A 21,325-nucleotide genomic window follows, 5' to 3' on the forward strand; every position below is an offset into this window, starting at 1 on the left:
CACTCCAGCCCGGACAACAAAGCGAGACTCCGTCTCAAAAAAAAAAAACAAAAAAAAACAAAAAAAAAAGAGATACAGCTCAGGACATACAACCAACCTCCCACTCTCACGAGGGACTGAGGAGTTCCCCACTGCTACACTCTCTCCAGGGAGATACCCACTCAAGATAAAATCAATTACCTGGGCGTCTGCTTTTATACTGAGTTCATGAGGGCTCAGGACACAGCAGGTGCTCAATAAATATTGGTTACATTAGCTTAGGAAATGCAGAGGAACTCTCCTTAAAGTTACTAATGACCACAATACTGCCAGTGTTTTTGTATATATTGTTTTCTTTATAACATTTGAACTTCCTTGGAATTCTCTCCTTCCTAAGGGTGCCTTTTTTTTTTTTTTTTTTTTTTGAGACAGGGTCTTGCTCTGTCACCCACGTTGGAGTGCAGTGGTGCTATCACAACTCACTGCAGCCTCAACCTGACCTCCTGGGCTCAAGTGATCCCCGCTTCAGCCTTCTGAGTAATTGGGACTACAAGCACACCACCATGCCTAGCTAATTTTTGTATTTTTTATAGAGGGAGGGTTTCACTATGTTGCTCAGGCTTGTCTCAAACTCCTGGGCTCAAGCAATCCGCCTGCCTCAGCCTCCCAAAGTGCTGGGATTACAGACAAGAACCACCATGCCTGGCCTAGATATATTCTTGATATTGACTCTCAACCTTCTGTCTCTTCACTCCATAAAAGGAGCCTTTGCTTCCATATTTGCCTTTTTTCTTTTTCTTTTCTTTTCCTTTCTCTTCTTTCTTTCTCAAGTATAGACAGGGTGTCACTCTGTTGGCCAGGCTGGAGTGCAGTGGTGTGATAATAGTTCACTGCTGAACTCCTGGGCTCAAGCAAACTTTCTGCCACAGTTTCCCACGTAGCTGGGACTATAGGCACATGCCACCATGCCTGCACATTTGATTTTTGAATGCCAGTGATATCCAAGTCTCCACTTTCTGCTTCTCATTCTACCATCTATCTCTTTTTTGTGACCTCATGTATGCCCCTAGCTTCAATAGCCACTTATGTATTGGCTCTCAGATCTCAATATCTACTCCAGACCTCTTTGTTGAGCTCCAAACTTATACATCCAAATGCCAACAGTAGGCAGTCACATGGGTAGGCACTGCTTACCTACCTGATGACCCCTAATAAAAACCCGAGTTCATTCACACGAACTTGAATGGCTCAGAGACCCTTAAATTCAACATGTCCAGAACAATTCATTATCCCTATGTCAGGGGTCCCTAAGATCACCCTTAAGCTTGATGAACTCACATGAACTAGAAGGACTCACAGGACTCAGAAAAGCTGTTATACTTGTGGTCATGATTTATTACTGCAAAAGGATACAGATTAAAATCAGCAAAGGGGCAGGCACCTGAGCAAAGTCTTGGAGAAAGCAAGCACAAACTTTCAGGTATCTTCTCCCAGTGGAGTCACAGCAATATGTGACAATACATGTGAAGTGTTGCCACAGAAGTTCACCCAAGACTTGGTGCTCAGGGTTTTTTATTGTTTTTATCGGGGGTCATCACATAGGTATGCAGTGCCTACCCAAGTGACTGATCTCAGCTACTCAGACTCCAGCCCACAGGCGAAAAAGGCATTCACCATAAATCACATTGTTAGGATAAACTTATCTAGTCACACTGGTACAGCTTGGCCCAAGGCCTCAGGAATGCAAAAGCACTCTTAGCAGGCAGAATGTGTAAGACTTAGAGGTCATTTTCCAGTCTTGAAGACAGACCTTTGCTGGGGTTAACACACAGGCAACCCAGGTCTGCTGACTAGACTATTTTCTGCTCAATCCCTTAAAGCTGTTCTTTGTAAGCCCTTTCATCCACTGCTATCTGAGCCAGAAATCAACCTAGATTATTTTACTTAACCCCGACATCCAATCAGAGTCTACCTGTAGGACCATGCCTTCCTCTCAGCCACTTCTTGCTTGGATTACTGCAACCTGGTCTCATCTCCATTTTGCTTTCTCTTCAGCAATACTCCATATGGAAATTAGAATTGTGATAAATGCTATGACAGAAGGATATGCAGTTAAGGCATTTGTAATAAATGCTTTAATAGAGGGATACGCACAATGCTATGACAAGAGAGAGAGGGAACACTCTGGGTCACAGTTGTGCTTGACCAAGCACATCACTAAGCCTTCAGGGTAAATTCAAAACTCCTTGAATCTGAGACCCTTTTAACCTGGCTCCTCTCTACCCCTCCCACTGGTCTCCCACACCCTTCACTTTGTTCATACAGAGCCATTTGTAATTTCCCTGAAGGTCACATGGTTCCACACCTCTGACCTTGTATGTTCTGTTCCCTCTATCTGTACTGTTCACTCTTCAATACTTAGCTCAAGCATCCTCTCTGACCTCCTATTCCGCAGGCTAAACATGCTTCTCCCCCTCTTCCCTGCCTCAGAGCCCTCCAAAACTTTTACTGAGCACTTATTCAACTGCCCTAAGTGGCCCATTGGCTTATTTCCTCCAGTAGTTTGTTAGTTTCTGAGGACAATGGCCAAGTCACCTTCCATGTTAGAATCCCAGCACCTAGCATAGCAATCCTAATAAGCACTCAATAAACATTTGCCGAATGAATAAAAGAAAGTTCAGTTCTGAGAGCAGAGTTGTGACTGCCTCCCTACAGAGTCAGGAAAAGCTTTACAGTTGTAAGAACCATTTAAGCTGATATTAAAGGAAAATAAAATTTCATCAATTTTTGATTTGTCCGTAACCAAAACTTTATTGAAAAACACCAAAATAGGAGATCACTGCCGTATACCTTACAAAATCAAACACACTTATCTTGGTAGATTAACCAGAATTACTGAATTTATGATAAGGCTTTCTGGGACATAACACAAATTCAGGATGTTGTGTGGATCATTAGTGTTGCTTTCTTCTAAGTGAACACTCTTCTGTGAGCTTAGTGTTTTGTCCTGTAGGCCGGCACAACACTGTTGAATAACCTACACAAAGATCCACTGTCTGAGTGTAACTGCCAAATTGGTTCATTTTGCCCACTGCCTATATAGAACCAATTTATCAAGACAGAAGCATTGCAACAGAGAAAGAGTTTAATTCACACAGAGCCAGCTGAACAGGATACTGGAGTCTTACTCAAATAGGCATCCCTGAAAATTTGGAGGCTAGGGTTTTTCAAGGATGGTTTGGCAGGCAAGGGAATGGGTACTGCTGATTGGTTGGGGGTGCAATCATAGAGGTGTGCAGAGTTTGCTTCTTGGTGGGGCCACAGGACTGGTTGGCAGGTCCAAGTGGAGCCATGGTAGTCAGAAATATAAAAGTCAGAAAAGACATCTCAAAAGACCAATCTTAAGTTCTACAATAGTAATGTTATCTGCAGGAGTAATTGGGGGAAGTTGCAAATCTTGTGACCTCCAGAAAAATGGCTAGTAATTGTTTAGGTCTACACCTTAGCAGAGTTCATGCTCCTGTCATCCACCTAACCTGGTGGTCTTTCATTTGCTTTACAAAGGTGGTTTAGTTTTGGGGAAGGGCTGTTAACATTTAAACTATAAATTTCTCCCAAAGTTAGCTTGGCCCAAACCCAGGAATGACTAAAGCAGACTGGAGCTTCAAGGCAAGATGGGAGTTGGTTAGATCAGATAGATCCCTTTCACTGTCATTGTTTTTTCATTGTTATTTTTGCAAAGATGATTTCATGGACATGGCTGAAAAACATCATAATCTTGTGGCAACTAGGACATGTTATATCCACAAAGTAAGAATTTGAACTTTTCATGGCCATTTCTTTTCCTTTTCCAAGGATGGATGCAGTAAGTCTCTAGCCAAAGGCATGTTGATCCTTTCTCAAGCTCAGCCCATCCAGACCTCTCAGGCAACACCCCTAGTGAGCAGCATGCAATCAGGCACTTGCAAGTTCATCAGATTCAGTAGAAAATGTGCTATAAAATGATTCCTGGTGTTCACATGCCTTCTTCACCACGTATTAGCTGTGTGGCGCTGGGCAATTTTACCTTTCTTTGCATTAGTTTTCTCATCTATAAAGTGAGTGTAACAATAGCTTCTGCATAGAGAGTTGTTAGGAAAAGTCAAATAAATGGCTTACTAAGGCTTAGTATTGTGCCTGGCACAGCAAGGGCTTGATGTATTTTTGATGGTTGTTTTCAATTTTTAAAGTTTCTGTCCCTCAAATAATACTTTGTTACAGATGTGTAGAATCAGGAAAGCTAGCATGGAATTTTGAGAGACTGTCAGCAGTCAGCATATGGTAAGTGGAGGGACAAAAGGCGCTCTTTTCATCAACTCTGCTTTAATACAACACATATGTCCCTAAAAATCATGTTTTGCAGAATTATAGTAAAAATAACAGGACCTATGGGGAAAATGGAGTTAGGTGCACAGCAGTAAAAAATTTCATCAGGGCTGGGCTGGTGGCTCACGCCTGTAATCCCAGCACTCTAGGAGGCCGAGGCGGGTGGATCATGAGGTCAGGAGATCAAGACCATCCTGGCTAACACGGTGAAACCCTGTCTCTACTAAAAATACAAAAAAAATAGTCGGGTATGGTGGTGGGCACCTGTAGTCCCAGCTACTCGGGAGGCTGAGGCAGGAGAATGGCATGAACCCAGGAGGCGGAGCTTGCAGTGAGCCGAGATGGTGCCACTGCACTCCAGCCTGAGGGACAGAGCAAGACTGCATCTCAAAAAAAATAATAATAATTCATCACAGACTCATTAAAAAATATGATCCTAATAAAAAATGGTAGCAGAGTTTTATACATGTTAAGTGGTTAAGAAATGCAAAAACAATACCACAAACATGATACTCTACCTTGAAAAAGACTGGAAGTTAGCTTGTGGAAGTAGGGGTTGGAAGGGTTGCAGCTTGTATGTTATGAAGTGGTAGAAGGAGAGTTGTCTAAAATCCCAGGGGAAAATTGTAACATCAGATAGGGATGAGTATTGTTTTTAATGTACATGGGAAACTGAGATAGATGGTGGTGTTAGTGGTGGTGAATATCCAAATTACTGAAGGGCCTGCGGCAACCTAAATTCTTGCTTCCTCAGAAGAAAGAACTCGACAGAGGGGCTTAAGGCAGAAAAAGAGACTGAGGCAAGTTTCAGAGCAGGAGTGGAAGTTTATTAAAAAGCTTTAGAGCAGGAAAGAAAGGAAAGTACGCATGGAAGAGACACAAGCAGGTGACTTGAAGGATAAGTGCGACATCTGACCTTTTGACTTGGGGTTGAACATACTGGCATACTTCCAGGGTCTTGTGTCCCTTTTCCCATAATTCTTCCCTTAGGGTAGGCGCTCACACGCACAGTGCCCTCCTTGTGCTCCGGAGGTGAGCATGCACAGTGTGTTTAGGAAGTTGTATGCATGCTCACCTGAGGCTTTCTTCCCTCTTCTAGTGAAATGCCCCAGGGAGGCCATACTCTGCCATTTTGTCTCTTAATGCATATGTTAAAGCTCACTCACCTAATTCCTGAGATTTTATTGGAAGCTGATTACCAATTTCAAGTGTTTTTAATCTGGGAAATTGCCTCTCCCTGGTGCCTGCAATCAATTATCACGTTAGTGTGACAACCGTGAACCATCAGGAAACTGCCTCTTCTAGGCCTGGCTGCCAATGATCATTTTGAGAGAGGCAGTGTGGTAACTGCCATACCATCATCTGATGGTCACCTGACCTCCTGGTGGGTGGTGGGGGAGCCCTCTCCTGCCCTGCTCATGCCTGACTACCTATCTACTGTAACAGTAGACATTTGAGATATATATTTGTTTTGTGTGTTACTGTTTAGTTTGGATCAGCTGGGCAGCTTTCTGCATTCACTTAGTGTTTCTCACTAACAGAATCACACATAAGCTAAAACAAATTTTGCATTATGCTCAAATTGTTTCCTAATATGTCAACTGCATTGAGACAAACTTGTGCTTTTTTACATGGTGTTTATGAGTGTTATAGGAGAGCTGACTATATATTAGGTTAGACCACAACTTGATTCCATCTTTTAGAAACTATACCTGAGGCACGAATTAAAGGAAGTACCTTTGTAGGGATTAGGGTTTGTGAACAAAAAAATATCTGAGATAGGTCTCAATTTAGAAAGTTTATTTTGCCAAAGTTAAGGAGAGGCCCATGACATAGCTTCAAGAGGTCCTGGTGACATGTGCCCAAAGTGGTCTGGGTGTGACTTGCTTATACACTTTTTAAGAAGATGTAATATATCAATCAATACCTGTGAGATGTACATTGGTTCAATCTGGAAAGGTGGGACAACTTGAAGCAGTGGCTTCCAGGTTACAGGTAGATTAAAAATTTTTCTGATTGGCAATTTGTTGAATGAGTTACATTATGTTGTGTTATGTTATGTTATGTTATGTTATGTTATGTTATGTTATTTTTCAGATGGAGTCTCCCTCTGTCACCCAGGCTAGAGTGCAATGGAGCGATCTTGGCTCACTGCAACCTCTGCCTCCTGGGTTCAAGCGATTCTCCTGCCTCAGCCTCGTGAGTAGCTGAGATTATAGGCATGCACCACCACGCCCAGCTAATTTTTTCATTTTTTTTAGTAGAGATGGGGTTTCACCATGGGTCAGGCTGGTCTCAAACTCCTGACATCATGATCCACCCGCCTCAGCCTCCCAAAGTGCTGGGATTACAGGTGTGAGCAACCATGCCACCTGAATGAGTTATTATCTAAAGACTTAGAATCAATACAAAGGAATGTATGGGTTATTATGATAAGGGGCTGTGGAAACCAACGTTTTATCATAGAGCCTCCAGGTAACAGCCTTCAGGGAGCATAGATTGTAAATGTCTCTTGTAAGACTTAAAGTCTGTGTTGATATTAATGCTGGTTAGCTTTTCCTGAATTCCAAGAGGAAGGAGGGTATAATCAGGCATGTCTGATCCTTCCTTCCCATCATGGCCTGAACTAGTTTTTCAGGTTAACTTTGGAATGCCCTTGGCTGAGAGAAGGGGCCCATTCAAATAGTTGGGGGGGCTTAGGATTTTATTTTTGGTTTACAGGTTCAACAATCAAAACTCAAGTCAGAGTTCTGCTTACTTAGACAGGGCTTCCACTATACACAGGGTGACCATTTGTGCCAGTTTCCACTGTGGTACAGGCCTAATCATGAATAGCTCCCCATTTCAATATGAAAAGTTTCTCATTTAGATAACAATTTATAGTCACTCAAGCTATAATTAGTGAATCCCAGTTGTACAGTACTTGGGGGTCTGCAAAACAGAAGGCTACCAAGTCCAGAGAAAGATTGTTGAGTCAACAGGAATGTGCACCTCCAGATTTTGGGAAACCACACCACAAGCAACTGTGTCTCCGACGTACACCCCCTTCTGGCCCTCACTGCCAAGGCCAGAATTTGCCTCTGAGATTTACCATAGTCTTTTCGTTCCTTATCAAAGAATTTCAATTAAAAGCATTTATGAGGCCAGGTGCGGCGGCTCATGCCTGTAATCCCAGCACTTTGGGAGGCTGAGGCAGGCACATCACTTGAGGTCAGGACGATTCTGAGACCAGCCTCACCAACATGGAGAAACACTGTCTCTACTAAAAATACAAAAATTAGCTGGGCATGGTGGTGCATGCATGAAATCCCAGTTACTTGGGAGGCTGAGGCAGAGAATTGCTTGAACACGGGAGGCAGAAGTTGCAGTGAGCTGAGATCACACCACTGCACTCCAGCCTGGGCAAGAGTGAGACTCTGCCTCAACAACAACGAAAAGCATTTATGAGTTGTTTCCTCAGATCTTTGCCCTTGATAAAAATGAAGACGAGTGCTTTGGAAATAAAAGGGCAATGTGATTTTTAAAACTCCAGTTAAACTTTTTCATGGTTTAAGATCAAAACAGTTTCTTTAGAACATATGTGCCAAGGCTTTATGTGTGGCTAGTTGTTGGATTTCTAGTTTTCTTTGGGGCATTAACACAGAATCTCAAAAATTATTTGTTTGGAAAAGTTTAATTTCACCGATAATCTAATTTATAGAGATTTTCCTTATTTATTTATTTATTTATTTATTTATTTTTGAGATGAAGTCTCGCTCTTGTCCCCCAGGCTGGAGTGCAATGGCACGATCTCAGCTCACTGCAACCTCCCCTTCCCAGGTTCAAGCAATTCTCCTGCCTCAATCTCCCGAGTAGCTGTGATTACAGGCACCTGCCACCACGCCTGGCTAATTTTTGTATTTTTAGTAGAGATGGGGTTTCACCATGTTGGCCAGGCTGGTCTCGAACTCCTGACCTTAGGTGATCCACCTGCCTCGGCCTCCCAAAGTGCTGGGATTACAGCTGTGAGCCAACGCACCCAGTCTTCCTTATTATTTAATACCTCTTTGCTTAAAAGGAATAACATTACAAAATCAAATCAACTAGCTATCAAGGTAAAAGATTTTCAAGATAAAAGAAACTAAAAGTGGTTAGAAATTAAATTGATATTCCACAAAAGCTTTACACTCTTTTTGAAAATTGCATTTCATTGAGCCTCTTCACTAATTAAAAATGCAAAAGACAAGTTTAGTTTGAGATAATAATTCTGGGCTGAAAATTACAGAAGAAAAAAATCTCAAGGTAGGGTAAATAAATTACAGCATGTTATAGTCAAGTAAAAACTATACTTAGAGGTTAACAAAACCAGCCATAGTAGTCATGGCTAACCACTAGCAGTCTAAACCTAGGGAACTCAGTTGTCTGACCCTATGCCTGGCTGGGATGAACAATTCACCACCTTGGTTTAGACATCATATATAATAGAAAATTGGATCCAAAAAGCCAGAATGGAGGATTCGTTATCAGTTTTAGGGTTCTAGGGAATATGCAAACGTTTACTTTTTTCTAATGAGTACACTGGGCTGGGGTATGGTTTGCTTTAACAGAGCACTGTCAACAGGAATTAAACTGTCATGACAGACCAGAAACAAGAAAATCTATCTAAATGCAGATGCAACAGGGAAACTAGAAAATATCCAGCTGCCCTACATCAGCTGTATTCCTTCTAAAACTGAGTAAAAATATTCACGTTCTTTAATTCTACTACTATATTTTTCATGATAAAATGTCTGCAAAAGGTGACTGAATCTTTTGGACAAAATGAGGTATTTCTGGTCACTGTGACTGTAGCCACAGTGGGACACGGCACACAAACTGCCAAGAGTGAACAAAATGGCAGGGCAGAAAAATACAGGCTGTCCAGAGGCGGTGGCTCACGTCTGTAATCCCAACCCTTTGGGAGGCCAAGGGGGGCGTGGATCACTTGAGTCTGGGAGTTCACGACCAGCCTGTTCAACATGGTGAGACCCCATCTCTATAAAAAAATACAAAAAACTTGCCAGGCACCACTGGTGGCACACACTTGTAGTCCCAGTTACTTGGGAGCCTGTGGTAGGAGGACTGCTTGAGCCCAGCAGAGCAAGGCTGCAGTGAGGCAAGATTGCACCACTGCACTCCAGCCTGGGTGACACTGTCACACACACACACAAATTGCAGGCGATCTAGATGTATCTTCAGATTACTCAATGGCCTTTTGAGTAACATAAACTACTAAAATAGCTATTTCAATGAAATCCTTAATACCTTAATTGCAAAAAGGTAGTGGTCCAACCCTGAATAGATTTGCCATGGTAACCAACCACAAAAAAAGGAGGCCAAGTCTTGCACATGCACCAAATGATCACTACTTTTGATGTAGATTATAGGTGGCAGCTAATGGGTGAAGAATTTCACTTAGAAAGCCCTCCAAGCAGGCACTGCAGCAGTGTGGGAAAAGGTGGAAATTTAGCAAACCTAAGATATGGGTTAAAGTCTGGTCTTATCACTTAATAGCAGTTATGTGACCTTGGGTTCATTATTTAACACTTGAGTCTGTTATCAACTCTAAAAATAGGAAGGTTAAGATTCCCTGACAGTTGAAAAATAAAAGTGTTTTGCGCACTGTAAGATATTTTAATAACTAAATGAGGGAAACTACCATTTGAACATTGAGAAACTTGTATTATAAAAAGGCTAGAATGTGTGAGAAGCTTTAAAATACATTCCTTCCAAAAATTAAAAATACTTGCTTTAATAATCAGCACTAAACCCCTTGCAGAGCAATGTGCATGGATGAAATATCTAGCATCAACTACATTCGGTAGCAGACTGTAAGTGCTCACCAAATAGCTACATGTTCTATCTATACCTCCAGTCTTGCTTGCAGTGAAGCTGTAGGTGGAAGGCATGTCTCTTTCAGGTCTGGCCCTTAAAAATATCCTACACCATCTGCTAGTCTGCTTGCTGTCTGATTTGGCAATGTTGGAGACCATGTGTTCCAGATGGCATAGCTAAAAATGGAGGATTGCCCAGTCCACACTGGACATTTCATGAGCATAAATTAAATTTATTAAGCCACACTGACTTAATGTTTAATTGTAGCATAACCTACTCTATCATGATACTCTATATGCAAGGAATTGAGATAGGGTTGGAAATACACATGCATAAGGATTCATGACAAGGTTCCTACCCTCTTGAGAAAGAAGAGTTTTAGGATTCTAACCCCAAATTCATAGTCCATTCACTCCAGTAAAGAAATGTGTTGTTTCATCAGTATTTCATATTTCTCATCAATAAATATTCTGTGCTGTTAAGCATTATATACTAGGTACATGTATTTCTGAAGCTCAAAGATATGAATGAGGTGGATCTTTATCAGGAGCTTCATGTTACTGACAGTACAGTACTTCCTGAGCTCTCAGCAATCCATTATTTGTAAATGTTGAAAAAAACCTCGATCATTTGATTTTATATAAATCAAATAATTTAATCAATATTCACCCACTCTAATTTATATCCAGCTTGAAAAACACTGTATATTTAGAGAAAGGATTAGAGTGACCAGTTTCATTATCCTTATCTGCATGGGCCAAATCTTTGGGAATGCTTTTTCTACTAGATAATACATGTTCTTGAGGAGAGAAAATCCTACGCTGCTTTGCAGGTCAACATTTTGATGGTAGAAAACAAAATCTAGCAAACAATCATCTATTACATAGTACTTCACAAAGGAAATACTGCTAAGACTTATAAATGGAAGCCTAGCCACGTTACTGTTAGGAAACCAATGTGGCCCTGGAGCAAACCCATCAGTCCATGTTTTATGAACAGATTGAATGTGTCATTGGCATCTACCGTTGTTTATTACAATGTAGGTTTAATAGTTGGTCTTCCACTCAGCTCAGATTCTCAATAGCAGGCAGCATGCTTATCTGTCTTCGTATCTCCAAGGACTGGAAAGTAGTTGTAACCCTTGACATACAGTAGGTACTTCATAAATGCTTATCAAAAGACTGAAAAAGGACAAACATAGAGAAAAGTATATTTACTAGACTTCCATAATCCATACTTACTTAAAATCCAATCTAGAAATAACATGACTTATATTAGGCAATATATTTTGAAGACCTGTACAACAGCGTAATCACAGCAGGGTCTTGCTAACTCACAAGTGTGTTCCAGGCATACATGCTGCAAAAACCTCTCTCCTGGGGTCCCAGGGGCTTTCAAATGTTCCACCAGGGGCAGTCAAGACTAGATTAACGGTGCTTTCTTCATCATGCGCACGAATGTTTTCCCATAACACCATATTATCACAAGTCTATGAACAATTCTGGTTCGCTAAGGTAAGCAATATAGAACTCTTTCCAAATAATAGTATTTCAATTATGCCACGTAAGTAAACAATTTGCTGTGAACTGTCCTGTGTTCTAATCATTTAATACATTGCTTCTATAAGAAAATACTATTTGTTAAATTTTAGTCATAATATCATTCTCATTATAGATTGCAGATGCAAATACTTAATAGTGAACAAAATGTTTATCTCAATTTTTCTTTCACATTTTTATGCTTTGAAAATTCAGAATGGATAAAAACAAATGAAGTACAAAATATTTCAGATTTACATAGTGATAAGAAAGCACTTAAGATTATCAGGAGGACTTACAAATGGAAGTATACTCTAGAACCATCATCTATCATGGCTAAATGTGAGATTAGCACAGCTGTATTATTTGTACATTGCAAACACCTAGAAAGAGATGGGAAACAAAATCTTAGCAGTTTTGTGTGTGGAGTCCTGGGTTTTCCAACAGACATCATTCCAACATTCTGAGATTAAAGTGACTGGGGATCGTTTTGGAGTTGGAATGTTTAACAAAAGTGATGTTGTTAGGTAAAATGTCCAACTTCTGGATCTATGCAGACATCAAAGGTGCAATGAGTCTGGCTTTCACTCTGCTGTTTCTTTCACACTTTAGATTTTAAAGTAAGTCTCAAGGAATTTTTCTTTCCAATTTGAGAACTCACTTTAAAATGGAAACACGCAACGAAAAACAGATGCTGGTTTCCAGAACTCCACTGTCATAAAATACAATATTTGCTAAAGAGATTTAAAAATTAGAATGCTTATTTCTTGCAAAGTACACCATGGAAAACCCTGGGGGGAAAATTCTTGACAAATGTATCCATTAACTGCATTTAAAATTTCTGATTGCCTTTTTTGACCATGTTATTGCTAAACAGCAAAACAAACAAAAAAACAAAAACAAAAACAAAAGCAAAAACAAAAAAAGCCTACATCCCAGCTAGATTTCTTCCTTTAGAATATGGTAGTGTCTTCGATATTTTGTACCATGTGTAGTAGTTTAAATAGTAAAGAAGTGACCATGCATCAAGCTGAAGGTACTGAGTGACTAATGCTCAAGAACTAGCTCTTTAAAACTATAAATATGGTTACTGTATTATGAGTATATCCACTAATGTCTCATAAGATACTCTTAATGATATCCTATCAGCCCTGAAAAAAATGGCTGCTGCTATGCAACTCCAAAGAGTTACATAGTTATGTATAGTGAATGGATAACACAAATAAGTGGCTTTTTTTGTTTTTTTGTTTTTTTAATAATATGAATTTAAAATAGCCACAAAGAGGGTGAGTGCATGTAAGTGGCTGAACTGCCAGTACAGGGGAAAGTAAATGGGCCTAAACTACGATACCTAGCAAGGACTGGATCTGTGCAGGCTTCTATGTACAGAGACAAGCAGGGTTAGGCACTTAAAGCTTTTTGATGAAAATCCTGGGAAAGAGCTGAGCCTACATTTATTATTATTACTATCAAAACAACAACATACTTTTCATGAAACATGCAATCAGAAACATTAGAGACTGAAGAGAGCCTAAGAGTTTTCTGAAAATGAAATGACACATTTTTCCAGAGTATCATAATATCTCAATTATAAAATTTGATGGTTTTACATTATATTTCTTTAGTGGCAAATACTTCATTAAAAAATTATTAAAAAATTATTGACAATACAAAGCCCTAGTTAGTATACAGATATTACTATACTGGTACCCATCTCATAAGGAAAATATCACCATCTAGATATCTTAAATATCTTCTATCATCCAATATCTTAAACCAATTTCTTAAATTGTTTTATTCAAAGGTACTTTTGTTGTTTTGCCCCTATTCCTCTATCAATAGTCCTTTTAAAAATTATAATATCTTACATATACAAAATAAAAATCTAATGTCATAAAAATCTCAAAAATGTAATGTTAGTAGTGTTGATTATCTAAAGAACTCAGCTTCATGGAATAGCTTTCAATCTTTATTGCCCAGATGTATTAAAAAGAATTCTTAAATGTAATGCATCAATGGTCCTAATACATCTGTAAACAGAATACCACTAAAAAAATTTTACTGGCATGAAATACTATACTTATGGTTGTGTGAAACTTTTAAATCTTAAAGCCTCTTAACATAATCATGTATATCTATGTACAAAACATACATAAATTTCACTTTATTTAAAACATATGAAAGAGGTAATTTCAAATCACACTAAACATAATAAATATAGAACTTGCTTTGTTAAAAATCTACAGTATACATTCAAGTAAAGGCTAAACTTCCAATGCCAACTATATTTGAGACAAAATTAAACATTTACAATAATCAGTTTCCTAAAAGTGCTATTTTTAATACCTATAAGAGGAAACTCATTCTAGTGCTTTTGTTTCCATCCAAACATCTATACATTCCTTTATTCACAGAACCAGATGCTTCTGTTACTAAAAATACATATCCAAAGCTTTTATATCCTTTTAAATAGATTTAAGATTTCAATTCTTTGGGGGAAGACGGGGAAGTCCAAACAAACAACTTAGACCATCTTAAGTTATTAGAGATAATTGACTTTATGACACACCCTGTTTCAACTTAGATGTGAAATTTGATGAACATGTTAATGAAAACAATTCCAGTCCACATGTCTAAGGTAAGTCATCTTTTTCTACATGAGAATTTGTGTAGGTCAAGGAGCATCCACTATAGCAACCTTCCTGTGATCCAGGTCTTGACGCCACACTCCATTTTTGATTTGTACATTCTCCTCCAACCTGATTTGGTTTAATTTCTTCAGGAGTCATATTCAGTACATTGATTGAACTGCTGGGAAAAGAAAGGCAGATCTTAGTGACTACCCTCTCCTTCTTTTATACTGTACACATGCCTGGATGTCTAGGGTCTCATTGCTTCCATGTCTTGTGCTAATTTACGTAAATTTGGAGGACACATGATCAAAAACAGTAAAAAGAAGTGTTTCAAAATGGCGTAATTTATCACTTTTATCTTATCTATTTATTTTATTTATCCCTTTAGTCTACTTTGATGCATGCTGCCAAGTGAAGTTTAAGGTAGAGAAGCTTAAAGTAGAGCTTAAGGGTTTTGAAAGCTAATATTCCAAATGTCCCCGTTTTTCTGCCACTATTACTTATCTCTTTATATCTTCTTTCTTTACATGTCCAATTGTTAAAGTATGCTTTCATCTATCCATTCAGACAGATACTTAATGAGTGCCTACAGAAGTGGCTAAAAGACCAGACTCTATAGCAAGATGGTTTTGGTTCAGTCAGCCTCAAAACAATAAATCTGGTTAAACAGTAACTTTAAAATCTATGCAGTTGAGCTAATGAATACTTTTTTATCAACTGAACATGTAATTTTTTTCACAAAAACTTTTCTAAATGTACATTTCTTGTGACTTTTGTTTAATAATTCAACCTCATAATGTGGCAATCTTAAAAAAAAATTAAGTTCAATTCTAAAAATCTAAGCCACACATCTAATTTAAAATTTTACTTGGAAAAAAAAAAAAAAAGGCTGGGAGCAGTGGCTCACACCTATAATCCTAGCACTTTAGGAGGCTGAGGCAGCCAAACTGCTTGAGCCCAGGAATTCAGGACTAGCCTGAGTAACATGGTGAAACCCTGTCTCTACAAAAACTTAGCTAGTAGTGGTGGTGCATGCCTAGTTTAATCATTTGTACAAGGGATTCTGATGACCAAATTACTATAAATTTATTTACCAACAATTACAGTAATTCGGTCATCAGAATCCCTTGCACAAATGATCAAACTAAGTTTTGTAAGTAACTTACGCACAAGTCTCCTTGCCTGGAATCTAAGGCACAGCCTTTATGTAAAATTCCATTCTACAGTGAAAGAACAATGAGGATGTTGTAGAAATTAGCTACAAATACTCCTAATTATTTTGTTGTAATATTAATATAAACCGAGATCCAAAATGCTTCGGGAGCAAGAGAACCAAGTTTATCACATAATTTAAAATGTGAAGAACCATGTCAGGCTGCACAGCTTCTCTATTAGTCATAAAACTTTTTTGTTTGTTTTCCTCTTAGAGGCTAGTTAACAATGAATAGTTTAATTCCTTTAAGCTCCAAAATTATTTCTATGCCACTGATGTTGTTCAGTGGAGCACTCAGAAACAAAAAAAAGCATGTTTATATTTGTGTACACGTATTTTTATTTTTATGCTCACTAAATGTTTACAATGAACTAGGTACTGCTTTTAAGTACTTTACATATACTAACACTTAACTTGCAACACCCTATGATTTAGGTACTAAATGCTGAACTTTATTAAACATAAAACAAGGTCTTCAAGAGATATTTGTCAAATATTTCACAACTAAAAACAATGATACAAAAAGCTAAATATGTAAAATATATAAAAACAACTGAGACAACTATGTTATGCTATCTCTTAGATATAAAATGCATTACTTGTCAATGGTGGCTAGAATTTGCATCTGTGTCTATACAGATAGTTCTGATTGGTCAAATTTGGAAGTTTGATTAACATTCTATGTAAGAAAATACTATGAGCTTACACATTATCTTTTGATTGTAAAATAAACAAACTTTCACTTCCCATATTCAATTCATCTACTGGTCTAACTTCAAAATAGGTCCCAAATTCAAGCATTTCTACCTTCACATTATGACCCTAGTCCAAATTACCATTGTCTTTTCGTTCCCACTCCAATAGTGCCTCCTAACTGGATTTCCTGGTTTCTATTAGACTCCTACAATCTGTTTTCGACATTATAAAACAGTACTCTTTTTCACTCTCTTAAAACTAATGTTTTTTCTATTCCCCTTAGAACAATATTTGACCTACAAATGCACACTAAAATATTCTGTAAATAAAATCCCAGATGTGTTGGGGGTGGGGTGGAGACAGCGAGCAGAGTGGGATTATGTGTGAACAATATTGATCATGAGTTAATAATTGTTGAACCTGCGTCATAGGTACACATGGGTTCATGATTTTATCCTCTCTGTATTTGTGCGTATTTGAACTTTTACATCTCTCCATCCTCATCTCACACCTCTAGGTCTTGGTCAGCACTGCAAATGTATGAGGTGTGTCCCACCTCAGGGTCTCTACACTTGCCTAGAGTGCTCTTACCTAGCTCTTTTTCATCCCCTCTAACATTTACTTGGAGTCCTAATCCCCGCACCTCTTAAAAGTCAACTACAACTTATAGTGTGTCCTCCTCCTCCTTTTAAAAGCTTCCTTTCTTGTTTTAAACTCCATCTATTTCATAATTCTTGGCCCAAGGGCCAGCTGGCTTCTTCAACCCTTAGTTCCACTCCAGTCTCTTAACACAGGCCGAGTTTGCTTCAAGCTCTGACTGTTTTCCAAGGCCATTGTCTCCTCCTTTTAATTAAGAGCAAAGAGATTGCCACCATACTTTCTAACTTACCCCACTGACCTTTTCTATTCCTCTCTATCTTACTAGGAATGGTCTACATGCTTTCTCTGCTTCGTTTAAAATTAATCTTGGAATTGGCGCTGAAGCAGAGTATTGGTATTATTTTAGAAAATGATATAGTAACTTGAGATAGAGGAAAATACCAAAATGTAGTAATTAAGAGCAAAATATGGGTTTCCCAGGGTGGAGAGCCACGTTTTTTCACACTGTCATCCTTGGGCACAGATTTTATCACTCAATATGAACAGGCATTTCTCAGTTCTTTGCCCTTCAACAACAATAAAATGGGCATGCCAGAAAAAAATGTTAAGATATGTACTCTACAAAAACTGTCAAAACAATATCCATCTATTTAATACAATTAAAGTACTTAAAATATTAATTCCTATAATTAAGATTATGTTCTAAATTATATCTTAAATGTGAAATAAAAAGACACACATGACATGATTTACCTCCAAGAGGACAAGGAACAGATCTACCTGTTCACCATTGTATTCCCAGCATCTAGCACAGTGTCTTTATATACTGGACACTCAATATTTGTAGAATGAATAAATCATCTACTAAATTCCTCTCCAAAATCTCTATTGTTCCTAATACTACAGACACACCACCTTCTCCTCAGCAGTGCAACTTTACCAATTTTTAGAAATATGTGAAAAGATCACCTATAGACAAATACCTATGTTCAGATACGCAGGAACGTGTCTGGCAAAAGTCTGAAGTGGAAGGTGAAGCCGGAAGAGATTTAGTAAGTTTAGACATGCAAACTGGAGACCCATTAGATACATTGTGAGGCTTCTTTTGCGGCTGCCTCGAGTGCACTATAAGATTGTCCCGATCAGAACCTGTTGTAAAACAAGGAAGGGAAAAAGGCAGTACATACAGTGAGGCATTAAATATAGTGAAGGTAAATCATCAGGATGATTCATCTGCAGTTCTGAGTGAGGTAAGAAATGGAACAAATTCAAATTAATATCATTAATCTTGCTATCTTTGTTGCATAGTCCACATGTTTCAAAGGATTTTTTTTTTTCTTTTTTTTTTTGAGATGGAGTCTTGCTCTGTCACCCAGGCTGGGTGCAGTGGTGCGATCTTGCCTCACCACAAGCTCCACCTCCCGGGTTCACGCCATTCTCCTGCCTCAGTCTGCAGCTGGGACTACAGGTGCCCGCCACCATACCAGGCTAATTTTTCTGTATTTTTAGTAGAGACGGGGTTTTACTGTGTTAGCCAGGATGGTCTTGATCTCCTGACTTCGTGATCTGCCCGCCTCGGCTTCCCAAAGTGCTGGGATTACAGGCGTGAGCCACCACACCCAGCCAAAAGGATCTAGTTTTAAAAATATTTCTAGGCTGGGTGGGGTGGCTCACACTTGTAATCCTAGCACTTTGGGAAGCTGAGGTGGAATGACTGCTTAAGCCAGGAGTTCGAGATCAGCCTGGGAAGTATAGTGAAAGTTTGTCTCTACAAAAACTTTTTTAAAATTACCTGAGTACGGTGGTGTGTGCTTATAGTCTCAGCTACTCAGGAGGCTGAGGCAAGGAGGATTGCCTAAGCCCAGGACGTTGAGGCTGCAGTGAGCCGAGATGCACTCTAGCCTGGGTGACAGAGCAAGACTCCATTTTGAAAAAAAAATTCTAGATGTAAATTTTCAAAAACTTCACATTATTACAAACTCACAACAAAAGTCACTTTGGGTATGCACAGTCCCCCTCTCATCCTCACTTTGACTACAGTAAATAAAATATTAAAGTTGATTTTTAGGCCAGGTGCAGTGGCTCATGCCTATAATCCCAGCACTTTGGAAGGTTGAGATGGGTGGATCACCTGAGGTCAGGAGGTCAAAACCAGCTTGGCCAATACGGTGAAAACCCATTTCTACTAAAAATACAAAAATTAGCCAAGCGTGGTGGGCACACACCTGTAATCCCAGCTACTCAGGAGGCTGAGACAGGATAATTGCATGAACCCGGAAAGCAGAGGTTGCAGTGAGCTGAGGTCACGCCACTGCACTCCAACAGAGCAAGACTCCATCTCAAAAAATAAATAAATAAAATAAAGTTGACTTTTAGTTATAATTAGAGAGCTCTAATTGGTGATTTCCAAAGTTCTGTATTAATAGTACATAATATTTTGTAATATGTAAATAACTTTATTTATATGCAAGTTCAAATTAAAGAGTTTATAAAGTACTCACTTCCTGAGAAGGCACTGAAAAGTTTCACATTTTCTGAGTTCTGGTGGTCAAAGGTAGTCATATTTAAAAACTGCTGCTTTAACCAACTGGCTCTTTCTTCTTCAAATGCCTTTCTCTACCATAACAAACCAAAGGAATAATGATCAATATTTCAACGTCCACACAGTTGCCATTTCACACGATTGCTCTAGCTATCTGTGTTTGCTCTCTGGCTATCTATAGATACTTCTTATGTCAAATGAGTTAACCTAAAAAAAACTAAGAATAATTTTGGCTCTCGTCTGTAATCCTAGTATTTTGGGAGGCTGAGGGTTGGTGGAGCACTTGAGCTGAGGAGTTCCAGACCAGCCTGGGCAACACGGCAAAACCCTGTCTCTACACAAAATACAAACATTAGCTGGGCATGGGGCACAGGACTACAGTCTCAGCTACTTGGGAGGCTGAGGAGGGAGGATGGCTAGAGCCAGGGAAGTTGAAGCTGCAGTGAGCCAAGATAGCGCCACTGCACTCCAGCCTGGGTGACACAGCAAGACCCTATCTCAAAAAAAAAAAAAAAAAAAAAGCCGGGCGCAGTGGCTCATGCCTGTAATCCCAGCACTTTGGGGGGACAAGATGGGCGAATCACAAGGTCAGGAGTTTGAGACCAGCCTGACCAACATGGTGAAACCCCATCTCTACTAAAAATACAAAATTTAGCCAGGCATGGTGGCGCGCACCTGTAATCCTAGCTACTCAGGAGGCTGAGGCAGGAGAATCACTTGAATCCAGGAGGCAGAGGTTGCAGTGAGCTGAGATCGCGCCCCTGCACTCCAGCCTGGGCGACACAGCGAGGCTCTGTCTCAAAAAGCAAAACAAAGCTGGGCATGGTGGCTCACGCCTGTAATCCCAGCACTTTGGGAGGCTGAGGTGAGTAGATCACAAGGTCAGGAGATGGAGACCATCCTGGCTAACACGGTAAAACCCCATCTCTACTAAAAATACATAAAAAAAAAAAAAAATTAGCTGGACGTGATGGCGGGCACCTGTAGTCCCAGCTACTCCGGAGGCTGAGGCAGGAGAATGGCGTGAACCCAGCAGACGGAGCTCACAGTGAGCCGAGATCACGCCACTGCACAATCCATCACAAAGCAAGACTCCATCACACACAAAAAAAGCAAAACAAAACAAAAAAAAACTAAGAAAAATTTCACTTAAGAAAAAATTACATTTAAAAAATAGAAATTCATGTTTCAACTACTAAACCAACCATCACTGTCTTCATATCAATTTTAAGTTCACACGAACAATGAAAAAAATGGAATAGAATATTAGCCTAACTTTTGAACATACAAAACATTACGAAGTTACAAACAAAAGAAAAACATTCTATATTGTAAATTAGTCACTTGAAAAAAAGGACCTATGACTTCATCAAGCATTTCTCTCATCCTCCAGCTATCTACCAGTACTGGTAGCCACCACCACTAAACCACAAGAGGGCATATGCAAATTATGTCAAACCTCCCCCTTCTGAACAGCTGATGAATCCTAAACTAAATTCTCCATCAGCCCTCAGGTCTTGCATGCCTCCCTCCTATCCCTCACTATGCACACCATCCCAGTGACCAGACGGAGAAAGATTCTCATGCAGGGAAAGGCACCTGGCAACTGGGAGCAATATGCAAAGCATCAAGAGTATCTGTTGGAGTACTGTGGGGGATATGGGCTCGGAAACAGGTAGGACACAATGCTAGTGCAAATGTTGTTCCCTGAAGATAGCTACTGATGAAACAGACATTTAGACTGGAACTGAGGAAATCCATGTCAGCTACTTAAAACAAGCAACACACAATCTTTCATTCATAAATATTGATACAGAATTATGCATCACCAAACATTTGAGAAAACTAGTAATAGAAAAAAGGTCAAGATAAATAGAAAACTGACCATGGATAACAGATAATTCAA

At 39.3% G+C, this 21,325-nt stretch overlaps 1 protein-coding gene across 10 annotated transcripts in view; it reads right to left on the bottom strand.

The window, feature by feature from the left end:
- Positions 1-10,835: 10,835 nt before the first annotated feature.
- The window catches only part of SSX2IP (SSX family member 2 interacting protein), a 48,993-nt gene continuing 38,503 nt past the window's right edge, over positions 10,836-21,325 (bottom strand). For 7 of the 10 annotated variants that reach the window (XM_025400131.1, XM_025400207.1, XM_025400174.1 and 4 more), the window contains 3 exons: positions 19,379-19,493; positions 17,861-18,026; positions 10,836-14,543 (listed from right to left, as the gene is read on the bottom strand). In XM_025400131.1, the coding sequence (XP_025255916.1) occupies positions 14,369-14,543; positions 17,861-18,026; positions 19,379-19,493 (456 nt within the window). In that variant the 3' untranslated portion in view covers positions 10,836-14,368. Of the gene's footprint in view, positions 14,547-17,860; positions 18,027-19,378; positions 19,494-21,325 lie in introns of all 10 variants that reach the window. The other 3 variants (XM_025400148.1, XM_025400156.1, XM_025400140.1) reach the window with 1 other exon arrangement.

This window comes from Theropithecus gelada, chromosome 1 (genome assembly GCF_003255815.1).
Source record: "Theropithecus gelada isolate Dixy chromosome 1, Tgel_1.0, whole genome shotgun sequence".
Lineage (NCBI taxonomy): Eukaryota > Metazoa > Chordata > Mammalia > Primates > Cercopithecidae > Theropithecus > Theropithecus gelada.